Genomic DNA, 27,403 nt, shown 5'->3' with positions numbered 1-27,403 from the left:
CCTACATTTAAGGATGCCACTATAATAGAGATACTGTTCTTTATCGTGTGTTGTACAGCTGGCAGACCTGAGTTATTCTGAAAATTGCACTTCACACTAACTTAGCAATAAAAGAATATTCTGCTCTTGGCCTGCTTCACTTTAAAGTTAAGAGAATGGACAGGTTAATTTTTAATGTTAACAGCATGCAAGTGGGAGTGTCCAAATCATTAAATAGGCTCCCAAGTTACACTCGAACTTTTGCGCATTCAAAACTGCTTTCTGCTGACATGCTTTGAAAATACAATGGCATTTCATAACCTATGCAATTAATACAAATTTAGTTTTTACATTTATGAATCCAAAGACTTCACTTTGAATGATTCCTACTCAATCTTAATGCAGAATACTTTAGAAATATGGATAAAACAATATACCTCTGAGAGCTGTCCTTTGCTTTTGTCTTTAATTCGATAGTGATCTAAATGAATAAAGTTCTTGCAAATTGTGGGGTCCAGCTTATACATAGAGCTGTTCAATTTGAATGAAAGTGTAGAATAATTCTATCAATTGTATACATGTAAGAGCAATCAAACCATAGTTACTGTACACAGCTTTTGTAAAGAGAAAAGAAAAATTAACATTTACAGCGAGGGTTTCATTAAAACTGTATTTTTACAATACTGTGGTCAGGCATCATAAATGGACCAAGGCGGGAGGAGCGCACTGACGTTTTTAGTTCCACTTCTCTACAGTCACAGTATATATTTTTTTAAATGTTTACCCAGTTACCGAAGCAGTCAATTATATACTCTACTCTTTATCCCAGAATAAAATACACCAACCAGGTTTCTTTAATAAACAAAAAAATTATCAGTTTATTATAAAACAAGATGAAACCAGTAACAAAGCAAAGCATTAACACACAGATTGAAATATGAAAGTTCCCTTTTTAAATTTCCCACACACAAACTCACACACACTGAAAAAAACAAAAATTCTCTCTGCAGAGGTCTGTTACAAAATAAAAGACAAAAAGAATACTTTGGCCAAATACTTGCTAATTGTTGAAGAAGAAGGAGAAGATAAGGAAAGATGTCAGTCGTCCCTTTTTGGTCTGGCTTCCCACATACGCATAGACAGTTGTCACTGGGATCTTTCTCGAGCAGTCAATTTCAGGCGATATTGAGGATCAATTTGGCAGGCTTTCCAGAAGGAATGCAGCATTAGGAGTTGCTGGCAGGCTTTTCAGGAGAAATGCAGCATCAGTTTCTCTATTTCTTACATTTGATTCTCAGGAAGTTCTCAAAGAGATGGAAGAGGGTGAGCTGATGGTGGCTGCTCTCTTGGCTGATTTTCTTCAACTGTCTTTAAAACAGTTCACACCCCAAAAACACTGTCCAAAGCGAAACCAAAAACAATATCTCAAGAGTCAAGCCTCCTGACCCCTATAAATCTTGACCTGTCACTTCTCTGTAAACATCTTCCCCAGATCACCAAGGTTTCTGTTGTTTACTGCTTAAAGCACTTGATTTCCAGCAAGGCTGTTTTTAAACAACATCTCAGGGTCCTTTCAATGAACTGTCAACAACAAAGCTAAGTCCAGCTTCTAAGAAATCTTCAGCCTTCCAATGAATCCAACTCCACAATTTAAATATAAGTCCTCAAAACATATACTTAACAAAAAATATAGAAGCACTTTTGTACCAGAACGTACAGCATAGAGATTGGAAAAAATTAGAATTATACTATGTATAGGGGGAAAACGTTCAGTGAACATGATGCAACTTAATTATAGTTGCCCTCAAGTGGTGTTGCACACAGGAGAGTCAAGACCAAGTGTAGTCTTCAGGTAAAAATGGGTCAGAGGATAAGGGTTAATGAGGACATACAAATGTCATTCAGTCCTTATTTTGAATGCATACATTCTGTCCTTACTTTAGTAGTTCTTGTTATAAATTCCTATGCCCACATTTATAATGCAAACTACCTACGCAAACTTCTCACACTGTAATTACACCTACCAGTCATTAGTGGAGTTGCAACATCTTCACTTGGGTTAGTGTATTAATTACAGTCTGACAAGTTTTAAGTCGACTGTTTCCATTATAGATATGGACCTAAGATTTTATAGTGGAAAAAAGTTGACAGGAAATGCATGGAGATGCACAATTTGTAATATGTTAATAGATTAGATATTATATTACTTATCTGAAAGTATTGCTGTCTGTTTTCATATTAGGACTGAAACTGGGACTGCTGGGGCTGAGGTTTCCTGGCCCATTGGAGATGAGCTGGGAAGTGGGAGGACAGGCAATATGACGGGGTAAGGTGTTTGGAGAGGAGCCCGATGTCTCCCCACCACCATGGCATATTTCCAGCAACGGGAAGCATGGTGCATGGCAGCCCGCCTGGTGGCCAACTGAGCACTTAAATGGCCAATTTGGGCCATTTCCCTTCTTTGTGGGCATTTTGTCCTATCAGGAGGGCCTACCGCCATGTAGGGAGCCCGCCAGGTAAATCCTGGCGGCCTCCCAGCAGGTTCCAGGGTGGGGGGCCGTCCTTTATGGGAACTTCATGCCCACAGAGGGGCTCCCTAGCTGCAATGGCTGCCCCCGTGGTAATGGCGCTGCCGGTGCAACATGCACTCCCCGCCGACCACGATCTCTGGGACCTGCCTGCCTGACCTTGGCATCTCCCAACCCAACTCACCTGTGTTTGAGGGCAACTCAATGGTAGGTCTATCAGTGGTGCTGCTGAGGCTGCTGAGCTGCTGGCCTTCTGATTGGGCTGGCAGCTCTTGGGGATGGACTGTTGTCTTTAATTGGACAGTGGCCCTGATGGTGGCCTCCTAATTGGTCGCCACCAGCAAATGCCACCCTCGGATCCTGCTGCTGGCCGAAGCATGGCCGTCTCCCAGTTTTGGTCCTAGCATCAGGACATTCTGGGGTAAGTGGAAAAATCCTGACCCCCCCCCCCCACCCCCCACCCCCACCCCCCCACTTTAATGTGGACATTTAAGATTTTATAATAGTAAAAGTTGACATGAACTGCATGCAGGTGCAAGATTTTTAATGTGTTAATAGATAAGGGTCTGGAGTTTCCCCTAGATTGCGCTGCTATTTCCAGTGCAATTCATACAAAGCCAGTCAAATCTGCGTGAAAGATCATGGAATTTCAAATGGAAATTCTGACCAGCAAAAATTGTCTTCCTGTGATCTTCTGCACTAATTTAAAAACACATCGCACTGGAAGCCAACCCTGCCACAAAACTGGCCACCCCTCCAGATTGAATTAATCACCATGGTGAGTTTCTGTTAATGGTGCCCATTTACAAGCCTTTGAAGAGGCTCTTAAAATTAAATTGTTTTTTAGATACAAGAGCACTAAGAGACACCTTTTTAAAACTATTATTTTTAAAAAATTTACTAAGAAACTGACTGCTGTACCCCAATGTAACTAGTAAATGGTTCTGTGTAGTTTTTAAAGTCATTTTCTGTTATTTAAAATCAGGTCACTCACAGGTAGTGGACTAGACAAATTAAAAATGCCCATTTTCTGTTGAATTAATGAAACTGCACTTGTTTACCAGTTTTAAATATATCAAGGAATATCTTTAAAGCAAATTTTAAAAAGTTACATTTTAAAATGTTGCTCAATTGCGTTGGAAGATTTTACGTTCAGCAAAACTTGAGCAAAGATCACTTTGAAAAACTAAGGCAATTTTGAGCACAATTTGTGCATGGTCACTGACTGCAAAAGTGGAAAGTCTTGGCCAAAATATTGTATCTGTATTCTTATCAGTTTGGTTCATTTGGTAATACTCGTGACTCAGTCATAAAGTTGTGGATACAAGCCTCACTCATGGATATGAGCACATATTCTAGGCTAACACTTCAGGGCTGTGCTGAGGGCATACTGAATTATTTCAAGACATCAAACTAAGATCGAATCTGCCTATTGAGGTGAATCTTAAAGTTCCAATGCCACCATTTAAAGAAGAGCAAATGGTTCTCCTTGTACCATGACCAAAGGTCAACTAACATCACCTGAAACAGGACCTCTGGCCATTCATTTCACTAACTATTTGTGTGATCTTGCTGTTGCAAATTGGTTGCCACATTTCCCTATGTAACAACAGTGACCACATTTCAAAAGTAATTAATTATCTGTGAAGCACTTTTAAATGCCCTGCAGGCATGAAAGGCACTATATAAATGAAACATTTTAAGGATCCTCTTGTGTTATTTACCATTAAGAGAATATGGCACCACCTTATATTTGTGAACATTGGGAAAATTGTACTTGCACAGGATACAGGTGACAAGTCAACAGAGCAGTTATTCTGCACGCCAGTCTGTGTAGCTCGCTGATACCAACAGCAGCATTTAGGGCCAGCTGCAAAGCCGGCAGCAGTTCTCAGGTAGGTCCTAGAAGAGGGGGAGGCAATGCTGGGATGGGGTGAGCCCAGGTTGGCAATGGCTCACAGCTGTTTTTGGAGCCTGGAGGAGCGTTCCGCCTCCTCCGAACTTCACAATATACAAACGTTTATCAAGAATATGAACCTTTTGTCAGCAGCTTCCAGCAGTCCCTTTGAGGACCAGCTGGACTAGCATTCAGCCTGCTCAGAAGGTGGTGCCAGGAGACATATAACACTGACCCAGGGATGACTTGCTTTGTGATTTGTCCTGTCCACATACAGCCTTAGCCTGGGAGGGCCATACAGAGCTGTGGCTGAGATTAGTAACTTAGGGGTGAAACATCCACTGATGTATTCCTAGCATTCTATGGATGCATATCGTGAAATTGTGCACTCTCAGCTTGTGATATTCTGTCCACCAAGAGCATGGAAATGGAATTTTCATCTCTTTCTAAAATGGAAGAATTTGAAATTGTGTCCCAGCACGCTGTGGCAATTGACATGGTTTTATATTTAAATAAACTTTTCTTTAAAATGTTGTGTTCCTCAGGTGGCCAAGACCCATTTTGAAAAAGGGCTACAGACAGAAGCTAGAACTGTCGGACATCTATCAGATTCCATCATCTGACTCTGCAGACGAACTTTCTGAAATGTTAGAAAGGTACATGATAAACTTATGCTAATTAAGTTTTTTTAACATAGTGCTCAATAATTTATATTAAGTAAGAATGGATAGTGATGAATGCTCAATTAAAAAGGCTGTAAACGTTTCATATTAGTTAAATGAATCTACGAGGGTACCATTGGGATAAAGCCTTCCCAAGATGTATAAAGGGAATAGGCTGGATTTTCCTCTGCTACACCACACAAAATCAGGCAGTATAGTGGCAGAATATCAAGGGAAAACAAGTGGGGCTTACCACTGCCGTTATGGACTTACCTCGATGCACTGCAGCAGGAAAAGAGCTGAGCCACTCCTTAGCCAAACTATTTTTTTTTTAGAGATACAGCACTGAAACAGGCCCTTCGGCGCAGGAGGAGTTGGGGTCCAGAAAGATACCTGATTTCTACTGCCTTGTACTGCTACTACCAGCAATTCCAGGCACAATTAGAAGAGGGGGAGCAGTAGACCTTGGGGTAACAGCAGAGGCCAGTTGAAGCTTTATTGGCAGGAAAGGGTCCAGTAGTGACCATCTCTCCCTCTCCTCATGCCTCGAACCTACCTTATTTAAGCCTCAGCTATACTTGTATTCATTTTCATGACCTCAGAGAACATCTACCACCTTTATTTTATTTTTAATTTATTTTAGAGTATCAGCACTGAAACAGGCCCTTCGGCCCACTGAGTCTGTGCTGACCCAACAACTACCCATTTATACTAATCCTACATTAACCCCATATTCTCTTTAAATAATGATGCTCCTCTTCTGGGACATTGACTACATCTACCTCCCTATCTGTGTGAGGTTCTCTATTGGTGGTGGTGATTTAGCCAGGAGTCTGTCTTTCAGGCTTGATAACAGAAAATTAGGTCTCGGGCATGACAAGGCCAGGTGGCGGGTGGAAGTCTTGCTCAACCCTCCTCTGGCAGTGAATTTGCCCTGGAGAAAAATTCAAGACAATATCATGAAACTCATGTTTATTATAAGAATTTTCCCATAATTTTCCACAAGTTTAAGCATCCAGGTTGTGGTAGTGAATGGGTCAACCATCAAAACTGTGTCATACAGTCATAGAGGAATGAAATACTGAGTTAATATTGTTAAAAGAAATAAATGATGTTGGTTTTGCTCTAAGGAGAAAGGTAGACTATTCCCTTGTTTTGTAATATATTTTCACAATTAGGGATATGCTAAATGTACACTTTGTGAGGAGATTTGAAGGGGATAACACACAAGGCCCAAGACACAAATAAATGAGTCATCTGGGATAGCTGTGTGAAAATTGGCTTCTAATTCTGATCAATGATCCAAATGAATATTTTATAGACACAACTGGAATATAATGGTAATTTATTGACTTTGTACACCTGACAGGGGGCCTCTCCTGTCAGGAGCATACATCAGACAGTAGTGCATGTGTTGCATTCAATTTTTGCATCTTGAATTTATATGGGTACAGAATCATACTAAGCAAACATCTAAATTCCTGATATGTGCTCCCTACTTAGAGTGTAATGTGAATTGTGTATAAAATTTGTAGTGGCTACTTTGTGTTTAATAGATCTTGGCAGTAACTTGAAGTGACCTTTTAAAATTCTTTTGCACTTTGATAGCCGATGTGTTGCTTTTTATACAAATATTTTTGCTGAATTTTTATGTTCATTAAGATGTGGATGCCAGTGCTGGGGTATGAAACCTTTCCACTTTCACCACTCTGTGCAGTATCACATGCAGATTAGATATATCTCCCATTGCTCTATAGGGACATGGTGGCGTAGTGATAATGCCATTGGACTAGCAATGCAGAGGCCCAGGCTAGTGCTCTGGGGAGATGGGTTTGAATCGAGATGGTGAAATTTGAATTCAATTAATAAATTTGGAATTAAAAAGCTAGTCTAATGGTGATCATGAAACCAATGTTGATTGTTGTAAAAACTCATTTGGCTCACTCATGCCCTTTAGGGAAGGAAATCTGCTGGCCTACATGTGACTCCAGACCCACAGCAATGTGGTTGACTCTTAAATGGCTCAGCAAGCCAGTCAGTTCAAGGGCAATAAATGCCAGCCTAGCCAGTGACACACACATCCCATGAACAAATAAAAAAAGTCCAACAATGCATCTGAGCAGTGTTATTGGAAAGAATGTAGGTTACTGTGCTGACGTGAAATTTATTTGTTTCGTTCATCAGTTAACGTTCTCTTAGATGATTCTGTGTCATATGATGCACAGTTTATACTGTAAATCCTTGGTCACAGGTAGCTCGATTGTGACAGCCCAACTCATTTTACTTTAGACCATTACAACAACAACTATAACAGCTTGCATTTATATAGCACCCTTAACATAGTAAAACATCCTAAGGTTCTTAATTATAGTTGGGTCAGCTGGTAGACAAAGTAAGCGTTCATCCCCTCAATCCAGGTTGGATTCAACCTCAGGCCCCTGAAGTTGACACCCCTCTATGCTAGCCAATCCCATTTTCATAGATTCTTCTTTGTAAACATTATTACAAATAGCAGGGAAAGTTCTTTGTTTTTTCTATATATGCTTCATAATTGCACATATTACTCGGGCCCGATCCGCTTGATTACTTCTTCCCAGCTAACCAGGTGAAAGACAATTTTGCTCAGACGAATGGGGAAAGGGAAAGTTGGTTAGAAATTATAATGTCAGAATTTAGTATACAACCTATTAAAATATATATAAATCACTACAATTATAGAAGAACTCCTGGTAAGTGATTCGTAGGGGTCAGACATAATGGATTCATCTATTGTTGATAAGGAATTGGCCTGAAACTACCTATGAAGGATTGGACCGAGTGAATGTTTCTACATGGACCGGTGAAACATTACTAAAGTTACAATTAGAAGAGTGTTTACACAATCTCTTTAATTGTTTCTGCTTAAATTGCAGAACAATTTGAAGAAAGAAAAGAATCTGGAATCCCCTCGACTCTTAAATACATTAAAAGCAAGTGTTGATTGAGAGCAATAAGGCTGAAACAACATGTTAACTTCTCCATGAAACTAGGTTAGCTTCACAAGCTTCTGTCCCTGAATTAACTTCAGTGAAGCAATAATAAATAAGACTTGCATCTATATTGCACCATTCATGACCTTAGGAGGTCCCAAAGTGCTTTACTTAAACTAGTTCATAGACATCTATGAAACCAATGACAATTTTTACAAGCATTTTAAATGTATTTGCAAACACAGTCTACCTGATCATTAAGGTTCATTGCGTATTTTTTGCAGGCAAATATTATAGGAAATCTTTGCCTGAGATTACTGCATCTGCTGAGTATTATTTTACTCATTCAAATTGGACAGGTCAGGGAAGGCATGACCATGAACAAGAAGACTATCTTTTGAATGAAAAAACCCTTTCAGTACCCAGGGAACCAAAATTAAATTTCCTACCATCTTGTAACACTAATGATATCTTTCTGCCTCAGCTTTCCAGAACAATACACGGATCAGTTCTAGCACTCAGTTGCTTTTTGTTTTAACGATAGAGCTCAGTGAGAAACTTAAGTGAGCTACCAAACCTGTTTAAACAGCAAGATAATTTGTTCAATGACACACAAGGAAACAACTGGTTTTCTGTACTTTAGATTTTTGCTGCTGCCTATGGAAGTTAAATCATATTTTACTCCACTCACTAGTATTACTTTCGAGATGGTTATGAGGAGAGAGAGAGAAAGAGAGAGAGAGGGAGAGGAGGGGTGAGTATGGAATTGGGGAGTCAGTTGCTTATTGTGCAGGAGAGAGTTCCAGATATTGAAAGGCTTTCCATAGCAGGAGAAGCTGTTGAAAATCTCATCAATAGAGGGGAGAGGGCATTATCAGATTATCAGTAAGTGATGGGAGAGAGTGCCAGCTGTTGAAAAACTGCTCAGTGGGTTAGTGGGGGGGGGGGGGGGGGGGGGGGTGGGGAGGTGCAGGGGGAGGGTGGAATATGCCAGCTGTTAACACATTACCTGTGCCTCTAGTTCTCTATTTCCACTGTGCCGCATGCACTCTATCTTGACAACTTCAGGTGACATTGTGCCCTTGCATTCCGTATTCATGCTCAATTCACTCCCTGTTATTTCTGCTCCAGCCTTACTTTCCCTGCTGTGGGTTGGGGAGTGAGATATTTTCTTTTTGTTTACAGGAATTTAATAAGCTATCCGCTGTTGCCACCAAATGGAGATTTTTTAATTATTACTCTTTGCTTAGACAGAAAGGGCCTGCATTCAGTTGATTGACAGGCAGGTAACCTTAGGTGACATAACGTTATGCTCACAGTGCCATTTACAAGCACAAAACCATTAGAATGTTGCCACTATTTTGAAATATAATATATATTTCTTTCAAGTCTGTTTCCATGCAAATTTGCACCTCTTCCTGCCCTTCCGAAAGCAGTGACTACTTGTAGACTTACAGGGTCTGATTTTAACTCTGTGCAAATGGATGGGTTTTGAATGAGTTAAATAATTACCATCTCTTCAGCTCTTCTGCCATTGTTTTTGAAAACTTTGTAACACCTTCATTCAATCTGAGTATCATTATTATATTTACTACTGTTCAGGGTCAAACACTTTGACGTACAACTAGAAGCTCAGAATAGAAGATGGTGCTGTGAGATTTGGTAGGCTTCTCACTTCTTCTGGATAGCATGACTAGTTTTTCGTAGTTACTAGAAGATATATTCCTGGGTTTTCGGAATTGGCTAATCCATGGTCAAGGTGGATAATAATTCAAATAATGAATAATATGAGGATAGACTTTCCTTTTATTATAAATTGTACAGAGAAGAATGGACCAACATCACTGCACATTTAATGACATAAATATTGAAAAGAGATTTGGTATCAAATTCTTTTTAAAACAAAGAATTACTAATGTTGAATGATTGGTTAAGGTTTAGTTCTCAGGAATTGGCATGTTTTACACAAAGCTGAAATAGATAACAACTAAGGAAATTTTGAGAATTTTGAGAACAGATTCTTTGCAAACAAGTCAATGTAACTGGGAATACAAGAAATGTAAGACAAAGTTATCTACTTAGTGTTGAATGGCGTCAGTCTATTAAAACTGCTTAAACTACAAAGAATATTATAGCCTCTTCTATTTCTTTCATAGGTACTGAACATTTCGGGCCGCGGTGGCGCACTTTGAGCTTGGCGGCCTTCCGACATGGAAGTGCTGCAGCTCAGCCCCCAGGATATTACGCACAGGGGCAGATTTAAATAGAGGGGGTGAAGCGGCTGCCCCTGATGACGTAGAGGGGGCAGTTGCCACGTCCCCGGCAACGGCGTCCGGCGCCACTGCGCAGGTGCCATTTTTAAAGGGCTTTAAGCCCTTAGCAGAGATTTTATTTTTTAAAGTCACAGTAGTCCTGGTTTGTTTTTAATAAATAATTAGTATATGAAGGCCCTTCCCCAACTCCCTCAATGGTCTGTTAATTGGCCGTTATTGACAAAACTTAATTTATTCCCTACCCGAACTTTCTCCCCCAACCTTCTAACATTTGCCCTTCAACCCCTTCCCACCATCCCCACAGCCAATGAAAATTGTTTTCCCTGCTCCCCCACCCCTCCCACTCTGAAAATGTTATTCCTCCCCCCTCCCCACCAGGTTCTCGCCTCGGCGGCGGTAAAATCGATGTGGGATACCGCCGCCTGCAGGTAGGTCAATTTACATCTCATTATTCTTCATTTAAATATTTAGATGAAGGTCCCATCACCAAGTGGTGGGTGGCCGCACCGAGGCCCCCCCGCCGCTGGTAATATGCGGTGGGCCCTTCTCAACATCGGGGGTTGCGGCGGGCCTCTCCCACTGAATTTTGTGGGCCCCCCCCGCCACAACCCATGGCGTTGAGGGACTGGTAAAATTCAGCCCTTCATCTTATAGCAGTAACCATTTTCCTTTGAGATCCATTGGCAATATGAATATATTGAAATTAATTCTTCAGTAATTGCTTGGATAACTGTTTGCAAGAACCGTTAGACATCTGGGAGAGAAAAATGGAGAATATTAATACAATGCTTAGCAAATTTATCACTTAATATCAAGTTTCATTATATTAATATCACATTGGCAGAATTTGCTGATGCATTAGTACAATGTTTAAAAATTTTAACTCTTGATGATCAAGTTTCATTATGTTAATATCACATTGGCAGAAATTGCTGATATATTAGTTGATAACACTAGGATCTAACAAAGATTCACAGATCATTGTGTATTTCTCACCCACATGATACTACATATGCTAGCAAATGACAATCAGTTGGACACAATTTAAGTATTTTTACATTTTTATTGTGTATTTATGTTTGAAAACTATTTATGTTTAATTGTATGCATGGTGCAAACCACATTTAACAGCTTTTATTCAAGATCTTGTACAGAAATAGCCATAAAATGACAACGAAGAATTGAGATGAACTTCACGTTACACAGCAATGAAAATCATGGAACAGCATTATTTAGGCATGGAAACACTAAAGTTAATGGGTGCGTTGCTAGGGGAAGGGGGAGTTGAATACAAAGCTTGTCAAATCAAAGCTAGGGGAGGTATTACAATGTTTAATGGTTATCAGGTGGCCCAACCAGCTTACTGAATTTATGAGAAGGAGAAAGGGAGATAAATCATTGAGACAATAAGCTAAAGTGACTTTGGTAGACTGGGCCCCAGATCTTGCTCTAATAATCTAACGTTCCCCTTAGCAAAAAATTCTTTGTTGTTGAAAATGCAGTTGATTCTTGTTTAAATCTTGCCATACTATGTTTGAATTTAAATTTTTATTAAAATGCATGGCTCTGTTAACAGGAATACTCACTTGTAGGAACAATTGCTCCATTGGAAATCGAGTATTTGCCAAATTCTACACAATTTGTTTCATCGGAATGACCGCTTAAGTGGGGAGACTGTTTCTTGCTAGGATGCTTCCACCGTTTTATCACAAAGTTGTTACCCATCAAATTATCTGTAGCATATTAATGTTATTAAGAATTTGTTTTATTTATATGTTCCTAGTTTCAAGAGAAATCATGCCGCTGAAATTCTAGATCATTAGTATCTAAAGACCTTTGACAAGCACACATAATACTTAATGAATTCTCTCGATATTAAATTGTGATATTCAATAGAAGGACCTGTCTTTTAGTGGGGTCAATATTCCTGTAGTGAATAAGTGCATATTTCCAAACAATCTAAGCTTTGGACTTGTTTGCTCAAATTTCTCCTTCCAAGAGGCTGGAAAAATTCCAAATGCTTTTATTTGCTTGTAATTTGCACTGCTGCCCTTCAAACTCTTAGTAGTATTCTAAATAAGTATTGAACATGACCTTTTAAATAATTAAACCCCTATGGTGTGATATATGGTTGGGTGTTTTTAATCTGCCAAAAATGTGGCGCAATTGGAATTTGAACTTTCATTCAATTACGATATTTACCAAGGTTAGATTTTTAAGACCTTCTCCTGCTTTATTTTACTATCTAATTAGCTACCTTTGCCAAATCTCCTTGGCTATGCTTAGAAGGAACAAAATATTCCAGAGATCCCCGTTGCTCCTTAAAAGGCTTGTACATGCGATTTAATCGACTTGTTTTTGTTCGTTTGCAGAGAATGGGATAGAGAGTTAGCAACGTCGAAGACAAATCCCAAACTTGTCAATGCACTTCGCCGATGCTTTTTCTGGAGATTTTTGTTTTACGGAATTCTGCTTTATTTTGTGGTGAGATTTTGTTCAATAACATATGCTACTAATTGAACAATAAAGTGTTACATTGTTTTCAATTGCAGCAAAACTATTTTATGATTAAAATGTATTTTGCACCTGTGAAAATAAGTTAAGTTGTCCAATGATAAAAATAGAAGATTCTAGAAATACACATCAAGTCAGTCAACATCCAAAATCTGTATAGATAGATTCAGGTAGAAATCCCTATCCAGAACCACTCAACCGAGACGCTAATCTATGATGTCTCTTTTCTGATGTTGACAGACCAGCTACATGTTTCCTGCATTTTTTTTTTAACATCTATTTTCTTTTCATCTCTTTAGTTATTCTAACACCCCTAGATATGCCATTGTGTATCTTTTACAATTTACCATGAAAACAGGGGAACAAACTGGCTTGCTATGTCATCAATGAACTTCTAAAGTTTTAAAAGCGGCGTACCCAACATACCACATAATATTCAAGTTTGGCAATCAATTTTTTCCCCCGTTATACTTTTAAGATATATGTCACATAAATCAAAATACTGGCTAGAATTTCTCTTCAAGTTATTGTTCTATAATGTCTGAAAGAGTCTAGATTTAATAAATAAATACTGAAAAACATATATGTGCTTAACAGGAAAAATGGTTCGTTTGTACTATTTCTCTTTAAAACTGACCAAGTTCAGAAAAAGGGGTGAAAATTGGGCTCGATAGCATCTGTTTTTTAAGTGTTGCAGGTGTGCTTAGTGCTCCAAAATGACATTCGTGGTGTATGGGATGAATCACGCTGGATGCCAAAGTGGTTAACACATGTGCCTTCCAGAAGTATGCAGAACAGGTAAATCTTGACATCAATGTGCAACACTGATTTGATTCCAGCGCTTCCATTTTGGAGCTCAATGCTCCAGCTAACACCATCTCTTAACCTTGCACAGCTGAACATATGTTCAGCAGCAGGAAGGAACCTGCACCAGTGCTATATAAAGGGATCATCAACAACTCACAGGTTCGTTGGTAGTTGATTTCTTCAGGCAGTTGCATTGATTCTACAAATATTTGATGCTTTCTATAGGTGTTTAAAGTTGGAAAAGTCTATTGTGTTTGATGTGGCAGGTGCTGAAGGAGTTTTTGCTGACTTCAAGACCTCTGCACAAACCAGTTGCTCCCAGAGGTGGGTGCACTAGTAGCTATTCCCTTTGGAATACAGCATGACTTGGAGATTGAACAGAGGCCACACACAGCAGGACAAGCTGCTGGAAGAGTGAGGGGGAGGAAGGGGAGGACTCTCAGCAGGAGGCCATATCCACCCGGGGCGTTCAGGGAGCAGTTCTGTTACCTGAAGCTCAGTGAGGAACAACGTGTGAGACGTCTACACTTCACTAAAGATGTCCTCACTGAAATCTGCCACCTGCTGCAGACACAACTCCAACATCAGAACAGGGCAAGGACTGCATTGCCAGTGACTGTGAAGGTGACCTTGGTGATGAACTTTTATGCATCTGCCTCCTTCCATGCTGGAGCTGGAGATATTTGCAACATCTCACAGTTTACCATCCAGTGTTGTATAAGGGAGGTCACTGAGGCTCTCTACTCAATGAAACCTAACTACATTTCATTCTCTCTCGCCAGAGAGCAGCAGGCGGAGCAAGCATGTGGAATCACAAGGATTGCAGTGTTCCTCATAATGCAGGGTGCAATTGACTATTTGCGCATCACTTTGCAATGCCAACTGTTCCCTATACTGGAACCGAAAGGGATGCCACTCCCACAATGCCCAGCTGTTGTGCGACCATATGCAGCATATCATGCAGGTGAATGTTCGGTATCCTAGCAGCAGTCATGATGCCTTCATTCTGCACCAGTCCAGAGCAAACCAAATGGTTAGTAGGCAACAAGGGCAATCCGCTGATGACTCATGATTCTGCACACGTGTACAGCATGAGTACAATGAAAACCAGGTTGCTGCATGAAATATGATAGAGCTGACCAATGGCGTGCTGAAACAATGCTTCTGTTACCTGGATCCCTCTGGAGGAGCCCTGCAGTATTCAGCAGATTCATGGTGGTCTGCTGCATGCTGCACAACCTCGCCATCATGAAGGAACAGCCCTTGGCATCAGCTATACAATGAGCAGCTCAGGAGCATGAGCAGAAGGAGGAGCAAGAGGAGGAAAAGGAAGGGAGAAGGCAACCTACACAGTCCCTTTTTGGCCGGCTGTCCATGAAGAACTCATCTGAGTGTGATACTAGTAACCACAACCCCAATTCCCCATCCATCAACAGTTCCACATCTCATCGTTCCTCTGTCACTGACCATCTCAGTATTAGCTTGGCTACACTGCAAAAATAAAAGCCACCACAAAAACATTCCAACCCAAATTTATAAATGAAATCATGCCATATAGCATACAAAAGTCAATAATCATCCTGGTGCATTTCCTTATTGCCTGTATTCCGTGTGCCTTCACCTGTCCTGGTTCTCTTACACAGTGCTACCCCATTGGCTGCTGCATGGCTGGTGGAAGGCTGCTGAATTTCAGTGGGGCAGACTGCAGATGGTCTTCTAGGACGAGCTCGAGCAGCTCTGAGCCTGGAAGGCCCAGCTTGGAACGGAACCATATCAGCATAGGCTGCAGCAGTCTGGGCTGGCTGGTTGACAGGTAACAGCAAGGGCACTGCTGGAGAGTTAAGGTTGGGAGGACTAATGTTGTCTTCCTGAGAGAGGACAGCAGGTTTTTTTTCTCCATGGGGCTACTGGCACTCCACGGACCGGCGCCTCAGCTATTCTAGTAAAAAAGATTGCTCGACTGCTGTGACACCCTACAAGCCCCTTTGCACACTATAATCCACAACCTCCACATCCTTAACAGAGTGAAGGGGAAATCCAGGAGTGAAGATACATGAGTGCAGATTTGTAGATCTTTAAAGGTGGGAGAGCAGGTAGAAAAGGCCATAAAAAGAATAATGGAACTTTGGGTTGTATATGTAGAGCAAGTAAGGAAGTGATGTTAAATTTGTAGAAGACATCGGTTAGACCATAGTTGGAGTATTGGGCTGAATTTAGTCAGTGTGGCAGGAACCCTGACAACAGACCAGAGAGCTGAAGGCAACCCACCTTGGCCATTTGGGGATCCTGACTGCATTTTAGGCCCATCTGGCAAATAATTAGTTGCCGTCAGGGCTCCCATTCCTTTAAAAGATGGGAACATGCCTTGAAGAGCTGCTGGCCAATTGGACGGCCAACAGCTCTTCAGTCTCAGCAGCTCCACCGGGAGCGGTGACCACTGCTGGGATTGCATGCTGACAAGAGGACACAGCAATGGACACTGCCCTTGCAAGGAGGTAAGTGGGGTCAGGGGTCGCTGGAGCTGGTCAGGCAGGGGTAAGGGGGGGAGTAGTTGCTGAGGGTGGGGGTGGGTGTTGTTGTGGGGCTCCTCTGTGGGCCGCAGAATGCCCAATTAGGAGAGGCTCCCACTGTGAGCCTTCAGGGAGGCCACCACGGTTCACCGTGTGGTTTTCCTACGTGGTAGAGGGTCCATCAGCCACTGGAAAAATGCCAGCAGCAGTGGGAAGATGTCCGTAATTGGCCACTTAAATGGCATAATTGGTCTCTGGGCGTGAGGATGGTCCTCCGCCATCCCTGCAGCTGGTAAAATGCCATGGTGGTGGGAAGACGATGGACACTCCATTCACTCACCATTTTGCAGGCCCTATAACTACCCCTGCCCTCCCACCCCCCGACTTCCAGTCCATCCCTAAATAGCTGGTAAATTTCAGCCCATTGAGTGCAATTCTGTGCAGTACATTATAGGAAGGATATTAAAGCCCTAAAAGGGAATCCAAAAGTCTTCTGTAGGCATATAAATAGTAAAAGGATGGTAAAAGGAGGTGTAGGGCTGATTAGGGACCAAAGAACGAATTTATGCATGGAGGCAGAAGACGTGGCTAAGGTACTAAATGAGTACTTTGCACTGTCTTTACCAAGGAAGAAGATGCTGCCAAAGTCATAGTGAAAGGTGAAGTCGTTGAGATGCTGGCTGGGCTAAAAATTGATAAAGAGGAGGTATTAGAAAGTCTGTCTGTAATTAAAGCTGGTAAGTCACCAGGACCGGATGAGCTGTATCCAAGGATGCTGTGGAAAATAAGAATGGAAATTGCGGAGGAACTGGCCATAATCTTCCAATCCTCTTTAGATACAGGGATGGTGCCAGAGGACTGGGGAATTGCAAATGTTACACCCTTGTTCAAAAAAGGGTGTAAGGATAAACCCAGTAACTACAGGCAAGTCAGTCTAACTTAGGTGGTGGGAAAGCTTTTAGAAACAATATTCCAGGACAAAATTAACAGTCACTTGGACAAATGTGGATTGATTAAGGAAAGCCAGCATGGATTTGTTAAGGGCAAATGTTGTGTAACTAATTTAATTGAGATTTTCAAAGAAGTAACAGAGAGAGTTGATGAGGGTAATGCGGTTGATGTGATGTACATGGACTTCCAAAAGACGTTTGATAAAGTGCCACATAACAGGCGTGTCAGCAAAGTTGAGGGCTATGGAATAAAAAGAAGTGGCAGCATAGGTATGAAGTTGGCTGAGTGACAGGAAACAGTCAGCTGTGGTGAATAGTTGTTTTTCAGACTGGAGGAACATATACAGTGCGGTTACCCAGTGGTCGTTATTAGGACCATAGCTTTTCTTGATTGATGTTAGTGAACTAGACTTGGGTGTGCATGGCACAATTTTAAAATTTGCAGATGACTCAAAATGTGTAAGTATCGTGAACTGTGAGGAGGATCGTGATAAACTTCAAGAGGACATAGACAGGCTGGTGGAATGGCGGACACGTGGCAGATGAAATTTAATGCAGAGAAGTGTGAAGTGATACATTTTGGTAGGAAGACCAATGGGAGGCAATCTAAATTAAAGGGTACAATTCTAAAGGGGGTGCAGGAACAGAAGGACCTGGTAGTATATGTGCACAAGTCGTTAAATATAGCAGGGCAGTTTGAGAAAGCAGTTAATAAGGCATATGGAATCCTGGGCTTTATAAATACAGGCATAGAGTACAAAAGCAAAGAAGTTATGGTGAACCTTTATAAAACACTAGTTCGGCCTCAACTAGAGTATTGTGTCCAATTCTGGGCACCGCGCTTTAGGAAGGATGTGAAGGCATTGGAGAGGGTGCAGAAAAGCTTAATGAGAATGTTTCCGGGGATGAGGGACTTCATTTACGAGGATGGATTGGCAAAGCTGGGGTTGTTCTCTTTACAGCAGAGAAGGTTGCGTGGAGATTTGGTAGAAGTGTTAAAAATCATGAGGGGTCTAATCAGAGTAGATAGGGAGAAAGTGTTCCCCTTGGCGGAAGGGTTGAGAACCAGATGACACCGATTTAAGGTGATTGGCAAAAGAAGCTACAGTGACATGAGGAAAACCTTTTTTACGCAGCGAGTGGTTCGGATCTGGAATGTACTGCCTGAGAGCGTGGTGGAGGCTGTTTGAATCGTGGCTTTCAAAAGAGAATTGGATTATTATCTGAAGAGAAAAGATTTGCAGGGGTACGGGGTAAAGGAAGGGGAGTGGGACCAGCTAAGTAGCTCTTACAGAAAGCCAGTATGGACACAATGGGCCAAATGGCCTCCTTCTGTGCTGCAACCATTCTATGATGCTATTCTATGATGCTATTCCATGGGGAAAGGCACAGTGAAGATTCACTAGAATGGTACCACAATTGAGAGGGTCTAAATTTAATATAGTTGTGCCCATTTTATGGGCCTTAAACATTGCAATGATAAACAATTTAGCAGGGTAGAGGCCTGCACCCGATGTGCAATTTTTTTTAGACAGCCCTAGAGGCCGCTTGAAATGAGTACAGGTCATTTCAATATCGTAAATTGACTCCTGCACTCATTTCTGACCCAGATTGGTATATTCATTTACACCAGTCGGAGCTGCAAAAGTGTTTATATTTTGTGGAGTCGGAAGGTAAATGAGTTCTTCTCCAGGCTCCACAAAACAACTGCAGGCCATTGTCAGCCCACCCTCGCCCTCTTTTTAATCGCTTCCTGTCCCCGACCTCCAGACTTGCCTGTGGTCTCAGTGTGAGGTGAAATTGGTAAGACCCTGGAAGGTGAGCCTGGAAGCTGGATCAGATGCCTGATTGGTACCTGCAGCTTGCCTAATTTATTTTGTTGGGGCTGGAGGACAAATCTAGTGCGGTCCTTGGGCTTCTCTATTTCTCTGCACCACAACCACTTGGGGGCTATAAGGAATTTAGGCTCAATTGTGTCTTTGATCTTTTGCTAAGAGGGACTAACATCCATAAAATCTAAGATAACTACCAAAGCTAGATCTGAACATTCTAATTAGGGAGAGCTCTGCCTATTAGATCTAGCCTGCGGAACCAATGATATGATAAAAGTAATTGATTAATTTTCCACAGCATAATCCCAAAATTAGCTTTTCTGTCCAGTCAATGTGATATCATGTGGATTAGTTTGTGTACATTTTGTGGGTACTACTGAATCTTAATATTTATATAATTATCCATTTGGTTTCAACAGGAATTCACTAAAGCTGTACAGCCTCTCTGCCTTGGACGAATAATTGCATCATATAACGTGAAAAATACCTATGAGCGTGAAATAGCATACTACCTAGCCTTAGGCCTTTGCCTCCTGTTTGTCGTGAGGACCCTCTTTCTACATCCTGCTGTCTTTGGTCTCCAGCACCTGGGAATGCAGATGAGAATAGCATTATTCAGTTTAATTTATAAAAAGGTAATTACATTTATTGGTACTTACATAATGTATCTAGACAGCTTGATTTGTAAGACGGGAGAAGGAGGGGTTGGGATATTGCCCATTTCTTCCTCTTGTCTAGTATCATTCGGTAGATTTTTCTAGTCCTTCCCCGGGCACGTTGGATTACTCCATTGCAGCACCGCTTCCATGGCACCATCCTTGCTTGATTTCACTTCTAGGTCTCCAAACATAGCCAGCACACCACCCACACCACATAGTCACTTCAGAATTAACCCAAGGTTTCAACTTTGATCCACTCCTTTTCTTTGTCTACATCTTGCTGCTTGGCAATATAATCCAATGGAATGGGTTCAACCTTTATGTGTAAGTTGACAATAGTAAGTTCTACTTCTCTGACACCACTCTTAAAGGCCATGACCATAAATGTGCTATTTGTTTGTCCGACATTAAATCATGAATGAGCAAGTGATTTCTCCAACTCAACATCAGCAAGCCTGAAACCATCCTGTTTGGCTCCCACCAAAATCTCTGCATCCTTATGTTCTGATTTTATCTCCCTCCCTGACTGCTCACTCAAGTCGAACCATCAGTACACAACCATAATGTCCTGTTTGACAGTGAACTGAACTTCAGACCTCATATCCTATCCAGTAGGGATTCAATTATGAGGAGTGATTATGTAGATTGGGCATGTTCCCACTAGAAAAGAGAAGCTTTAGAGATGATACCATTACATTTTAGGATTCTAAAAGGATTTCTTAATGTAGCCCATAACAGGCTATTTCACCCTGTCCAGATAGTAGAACCAGAGGACATAGTCTACCATTGACGGGCAGTAAATTCAAAACTAATCTGCAGAAACAATATTTTAGTGAGCGAATGGTCAGTCTGCAGAACCAGCTCCATAAGGGAGACGTGGAAGGAAATCATTCAACTACAAGTTAGATACATTTCTCCCAGAAAATAATAATTTGGGATACAGCATACAAGTAATTTGAGACATTGGCATTGGGCAGTTTTTTTGCATCCCTAGCAGCCACCTTAAACAGCTCAGTGGGTGGGAGTTTTTAAATAAGTAATTCAGTCTGCCAACTGACTTGATTTTCAGCATGAACCGCACAGTAGGCAGAATACTCTGTCGCAGTTCTACTTACCGAAGATAACAGACAAAATTCTATAGAATTTGCAGAAGACTCAGTTTGGGGTGTTACTTTGTGTCAAGTAAAAATTCAGAAATTTCCTGCAACACATAAACAAGCCTTTAAGTGACCTCAGTTTTCGAAAATTAAGACAAGTTATATCAGTCTGGCTGACTGAATAATGCCAATAAGCAAAACTGTCCTGACACAGCACCATTATAATTGACTCCTTTAAATGTATATTGAGAGTTTTGAAATATATATTTAGTGATTCTCTAAATTAAACAGTATTTTCCATGTAAGTGCCTGTACTAAACTGCGATCATGAAAACAACAATACTTTAAATGTCTGCTTTCCTAAAATTCCAATATTCTTTCTTTGACAGATCTTAAAAATGTCAAGCAGAGTACTTGATAAAATTGATACTGGACAACTTGTTAATCTTCTATCCAACAACCTCAACAAATTTGATGAGGTAGGTAAATTGTCTGTGTAATTCATGTGTATAGAAAAGTTTGTTTTGCATCAGTCCTTCTTAATTGAAGATGTCATTCTGGTTTTAATATAGAGTGTGAACATAGACTCAAATTTTCTTCTGTACATCATGAAGAGGCAAAGCCTAAGTGTGGAATGTAGATATATATTGTCCATGCTACTGAGTGATTACATTTCATGACAATCAATATTATTCATTATTAAATTCACTTTATCAGAATTTTCATTGGAACCTCATTGTCCATTTCTGTGTCAAAATCCCTAGTATCTGTAACAAATATGACAGGGAGATCACTTTGAATATTTGGGGGGCTGTACAGTCTAATATCTTCTCCCTCTGGTCAGCCTGGGTCATGTATCATCTTTTGTTAAGAAGGTTAATTAGTGACTTGCTCAGGCTCCCAGCTTTTGCCCTAGCTTTTACCAAAATATTCCTTATGCCATTAAATATTTGCCCATGTATGATTCCTGTGTACTAACAAAAGACAAAAGCAGTTGTTAGAAGAGAGTACCACATTGCAGTTGTGCATTTGTTTTGCTGGATAATAAAACTTACAAAAGTTTATTGCTCAGTTGATATAAAATTAGCTTAAAATTATATAAACTATCACATTAAAAAGTGAGTAAAGCATTACAGTGCAAAGTACTAGTTTAAAAAAGAACAATTAATTAAAGAATGAATGAATCAATCAATCAATCAACCATTTGATTAGTTGCAAAATCCGAGTCTAAATACCATGCTTCACCAACCTCCTCTCCTTTCATGCTCCAGTTAAAACCAACCTCTTTGACCAAGATTTTAGTCTCCCCTCAGAATATCTTCTCACTTAGCTTTTTTAAAAATTCATTCATGGGATGTGGCCGTCGCTGGCCAGGCCAGCATTTATTGACCATCCCTAATTTCTCTTGATAAGGTGGTGGTGAGCTGCCTTCTTGAACTGCTGCAGTCCATGGGGTTAGGTATACCCACAGTGGTGTTAGGAAGGGAGTTCCAGGATTTTGACCCAGCGACAGTGAAGGAACGGCGATATAGTTCCAAGTCAGGATGGTGTGTGACTTGGAGGGGAACTTGCAGGTGGTGGTGTTTCCATACATTTGCTGTCCTTGTCCTTCTAGTTGGTAGAGGTCGCGGGTTTGGAAGGTGCTGTCTAAGGAGCCTTGGTGCATTGCTGCAGTGCATCTTATAGATGGTACACACTGCTGCCACTGTGCATCGGTGGTGGAGGGAATGAATGTTTGTGGATGGGGTGCCAATCGAGTGGGCTGCTTTGTCCAGGATGGTGTTGAGCTTCTTGAGTGTTGTTGGAGTTGCACCCAGCCAGGCAAGTGGAGAGTATTCCATCACACTCCTGACTTGTGCCTTGTAGATGATGGACAGGGTTTGGGGAGTCAGGAGGTGAGTTACTCGCCTCAGGATTCCTAGCCTCTGACCTGCTCTTGTAGCCACGGTATTTATATGGCTACTCCAGTTCAGTTTCTAGTCAATGGTAGCCCTCAGGATGTTGATAGCGGGGGATTCAGCGATCGTAAAGCCATTGAATGTCAAGGGGAGATGGTTAGATTCTCTCTTGTTGGAGATGGTCATTGCCTGGCACTTGTGTGGTGCGAATGTTACTTGCCACTTATCAGCCCAAGCCTGGATATTGTCCAGGTCTTGCTGCATTTCTACACGGACTGCTTCAGTATCTGAGGAGTCGTGAATAGTGCTGAACATTGTGCAATCATCAGCGAACATCCCCACTTCTGACCTTATGATTGAAGGAAGGTTATTGATGAAACAGCTGAAGATGGTTGGGCCTAGGACACTACCCTGAGGAACTCCTGAAGTGATGTCCTGGAGCTCAGATGATTGACCTCCAACAACCACAACCATCTTCCTTTGTGTTAGGTATGACTCCAGCCAGCGGAGGGTTTTCCCCCTGATTCCCATTGGTAGCTGTTGTTTTTGTTTGCACCTCTGTGAAGCACCTTGAGATCGATTTCTATACTAAAGGTACAAGTTGTTGAATTCTCCATTCCTGATACAAGGGATCAAATTACACAGGCACATAGAGCCGCATTTTCAATCCCCGCTGAGAGCAGGGACAGAAGCGAGCACAATTTGAAGATCGCGTTCTCGGCGGTCGGCACTGGGACCTGCTGCCTCCAGAACGTGTTTCGATCAATAAACTTCAGCGGGCAGGGAGGGAATGGGTCGGGCTCCCGTGTCCAATTAATTGCCTGTTGCGCTCATTAATAAGCTGGTCAGTTTCAGGGTGCTATTTTTAAATGCTGGGAATGGGAAAAACACCATGGGGGGAGCATGACAGGATAGTGAAGACATGAGCATTGTGCAGGGAAATGAGAGTAATAGCAGTGGCTGTTTAATTTAAAGCAGAGGCAGCAAATGCAGCTTAGTTGCCTCAGATATGTTTCACTGAGAATATTGCTGCAGTTAGGAGTTAAATGTTACATTTGAGATTGACATGTGACCAGATAAGGAAGTGAGCCTGCTGGCACCACAGTGGCGCCTGGGGTTGGCACGAGAGGGCCTGGTGAACATTCAAGGTCACAGTTGACCAAGATCAGATGGGAACAGGCGCCTCTGACATTGGACAGAGCAGCCAGGATGAGCTGTAGCATATCTACCCTCCTGGGCAGCGGGAGGCCAGAGAAGCACAGTGGGGGGCTGCAAGGGGAGAAAGGCCCTACCAAAGACACTGGGTGCACAGCCTAGACTCAACTACCTTCAAATGACAGAACACCAGTGCCCTAGGAGGAATGTGCCTATCCAGGCAGATGGTCTCAGTCCTGTGTGCACTTATCCGCAATGACCTGAGGCCTCACGGCCCTCATGGCAGTCCCCTACCTGCAGTTGTTAAGGTCTCAGGTGCTCTGAACTTCTATGCAACTGGGTCGTTCCAGGGATCAGCTGTGGACCTAGGTGGCATCTTGCAGTTGGCATCTCATTAGGCCATCGGGCAGGTGACGGATGCCCTTTTCATCAGGTTTCTGAGGATGCAAATCTGATGCCTGGATTGGTCGGGTGGCACCCTCCAATGCCCTCCTGCAAGGGTTTCGGTTATTGTAGTGGTCTGCTGCACTCTCCATAACATGGCCCTCGAGAGAGGGTGGACCTTAGGAACATAGGAGCAGGAGTAGGCCACTCAGCCCATCGAGCCTGCTCCGCCATTCAAACAGATCATGGCTGATCATGTACCTCTACACCTTTTTTCCCCACTATCCCCATATTCCTTGATGTCATTCGTATCCAGAAATCTATCGATTTCTGTCTTGAACATGCTCAATGATTGAGCTTCCACAGCTCTCTGGAGTAAAGAATTCCATAGATTCACCACCCTCTGTGTAAAGAAATTCCTCTTCATCTCAGTCTTAAATGGCCTGCGCCTTATTCTGAGACTGTTTTGTGGTTCTAGACTCACCAGCCAGAGGGAACATCTTATCCACATCTACCCTGTCATACCCGATAAGAATTTTGTAAGTTTCAATGAGATCACCTCTTATTCTTTGAAAATCTGGAGAATACAGGCCCAGTTTCTGCAATCTCTCCTCATAAAACAATCCCCCAATCCCAGGTATTAGTCTGGTGAACCTCCATTGCACTCCTTCTATGGCAAGTACATCCTTTCTTAGATAAGGAGACCAAAACTGTACACAATACTCCAGATGCAGTCTCAGAAAGGCTTTATACAATTGCAGCAAGACATCTTTACTCCTGTACTCACATCCCCTTGCAATGAAGGCCAACATACCATTTGCCTTCCTAATTGCTTGCTGCATCTGCATACTACCTTTTAGTGATTTACGAACAAGGATACCCAGGTCCCTTTGGACATCAACACTTCCCAACCTCTCACCATTTAAGGAATACTCTTCCTTTCTGTTTTTTCTTCACTTCACACTTATTTACATTATATTCCATCTGCCATGTTCTTGCCCATTCACTTAGTCTGTCCAAATCCCCTTGAAGCCTCCTTGCATCCTCCTCGCAACTTACATTCCCACCTAGTTTTGTGTCATCATCAAATTTGGAAATATTACAGTGGATCTCCATATCCGAATCATTTATATAGATTGTGAATAGCTGTGGCCCCAGGACTGATCCTTGCGGTACCCCACTAGTAACAGCCTGCCATCCTGAGAAAGAACCATTCATTCCTACTCTCTGTTTTCTGTCTGTTAACCAATTCTCAATCCAGACCAGTATATTACCCTCAATCCCATGTGCTCTAATTTTGTTTAGGAACCTCCTTGTGGGTCTTATCCAAATACACCACATCCACTGGTTCTCCTTTATCTATAATACAAGTAACATCCTCAAAAAACACCAACAGGTTTGTCAAAAATAAATCCATGTTGACTCAGCCCAATCATTTCATTATTTTCTAAGTGTCCAGTTATCACATTCTTTATAATAGATTCTAACATTTTCCCTACTACTGACGTCAAACTAACAGATCTGTAGTTCTCTGTTTTCTCTCTCACTCCCTTCTTAAATAGTGAGGTTACATTTGATACTTTCCAGTCTGCAGGAAACCTTCCAGAATCTATAGAATTTTGAAAGATAACCACCAACGCCTGCTGCATGACAAGCTGGCCTCTTCCTGCCACCATCTGGGAAGAGGACCTCCCTCCTCTCCCTCACGGCCTGCAGCATTAGATCCAGGTGGGCAGCAATGAAGCGAGGGTCTGCCCTGCCCCCAGTGTCAGGCATCCAGCTCCCCTGTGACATCTCACTTCCCTCTGGTGCTGTGGAAGGCAGATTTCTCCCTCAGGACAAACAGTAGCCTCAGTGATGGCTGCTGTGGGAGTCTACATGTGACCTACACTTGATCTGACTCACTGCCATTTTCAATCCTAATGGCTCAAAGAGGACTGGAAACCTGTCTCCATACCAAACAAGGCTTTCACACTTGAAAATTGCAATCTGAATTGTGATGTCCTCTGGACCTGAGTGAGGCTTAGCCAAGTTTAGTATAGGATATGAAGCAAAGACAGAGAGACAGAGACTTCTGGCTGAACACAAAGGCTTCTCCTTTAATTCTGTCTGTTTTAGCTTCCCTTTCACTTGGCTGCTGTAGAACACACATGCTAGCCTTGAGAGTGCACAGTGCACAATGCAATTGCAATTTCAAAATACTACAACACTACATGAATCAGCTTCCTAGCGGAGGCAGGTTTCAGACCCAAAACCAGACCAGACTCCTGTTTCCTATATTTACTTTGAAAATACAGCCCTTCGTCTCTCTCTCTCTCAATTCCCACTTTATTAATTTATTGGGTAGAATTTTAACTGCCAAAGGGAGGCAGGTTTGATTGTGGGCGGTGGAGTAAAAGCTCTGTAAAATGCTGGTGAGTCAGGAACCCGCCATGCACCTGCCCGCTTCTGGGATTAATATGGGTGGGTTTGCCAAGCTGTCTGCATGGTCAAAAAGACAGCACAATGGGGAGTGCTTCTTCAGTGAAACTGAGGGTGGGAAGTCTTCAAGTGGTGAAACTATGCCGAGAGGAGAGGATGCTGCTCACAGCAGTTCTTCTGAGAATCTGCTTTCACAGCTTGACAGGTGATTTCCAATCTCTTGGAAGTCAGTTCACTTGTCTTGGAGAATACTGGGAAAGTCAGAATGTGGTCTTGGCACCTCTCACCTCTCCTGTCTTACTGAGGTCGTTAAACCTCTTGGGGCACAGTTTCCATGGTGGAGGGACCACACTTCTGACTTCCTCAGCCACTTCCATCCACACCTGCTTGGTTAGAGAAGCTGGCCTCTTTCACCCCTCCTTGGAAAACATCACCTCACTTCAGACCCTCAGATCCCGCAGCAGGACCTCCAGGTAAGACTCTGAGACCTGGCGGGGGCAGCCTCCCAAGGTCTCATTTCCATTCCTGTGGTTGCTGAAGACTTTCAGACCCCTATTGAGGTCCACTTAACTAGAAATCCTTCCTTTGACAGATTTGGCGCGTCATCCAGCCCGTCCTCTCTGATTTGTTGGGAAACCCAGAAACAGTATGCTAGTGCTAAGGCTGAGTTAAAGAGCCACGGCAAGGCTCGCTGACAGAACAAATGGGTTCCCAACCCCCTACTGACCTCCCTGCTGCATGTTAAGCTATTTTATTGTTAAAATAAGATAAAATTCTGTCCATTTCCTCTGTCTCCCTTTCTCCTATCCTTCTCTTTATTTCATGTTTACCATTTAAAAAAAAACATTGAATGGACATTCAGGGCCTA

The 27,403-nt window shown here is 42.0% G+C and overlaps 1 protein-coding gene across 3 annotated transcripts in view; it reads left to right on the top strand.

Annotated features, from left to right (window-relative positions):
• The window catches only part of cftr (CF transmembrane conductance regulator), a 149,144-nt gene that overhangs the window by 8,706 nt on the left and 113,035 nt on the right, over nucleotides 1-27,403 (top strand). For 2 of the 3 annotated variants that reach the window (XM_068050529.1, XM_068050532.1), the window contains exons 2-5: nucleotides 4,950-5,060; nucleotides 12,681-12,792; nucleotides 19,341-19,556; nucleotides 21,067-21,156. In XM_068050529.1, the coding sequence (XP_067906630.1) occupies nucleotides 4,950-5,060; nucleotides 12,681-12,792; nucleotides 19,341-19,556; nucleotides 21,067-21,156 (529 nt within the window). Of the gene's footprint in view, nucleotides 1-4,949; nucleotides 5,061-11,442; nucleotides 11,569-12,680; nucleotides 12,793-19,340; nucleotides 19,557-21,066; nucleotides 21,157-27,403 lie in introns of those variants that run through there. The other variant, XM_068050531.1, reaches the window with a different exon arrangement.

The sequence above is a fragment of the Heterodontus francisci genome, chromosome 18 (genome assembly GCF_036365525.1).
Source record: "Heterodontus francisci isolate sHetFra1 chromosome 18, sHetFra1.hap1, whole genome shotgun sequence".
Lineage (NCBI taxonomy): Eukaryota > Metazoa > Chordata > Chondrichthyes > Heterodontiformes > Heterodontidae > Heterodontus > Heterodontus francisci.
This window is presented reverse-complemented; position numbering and strand designations above follow the sequence as displayed.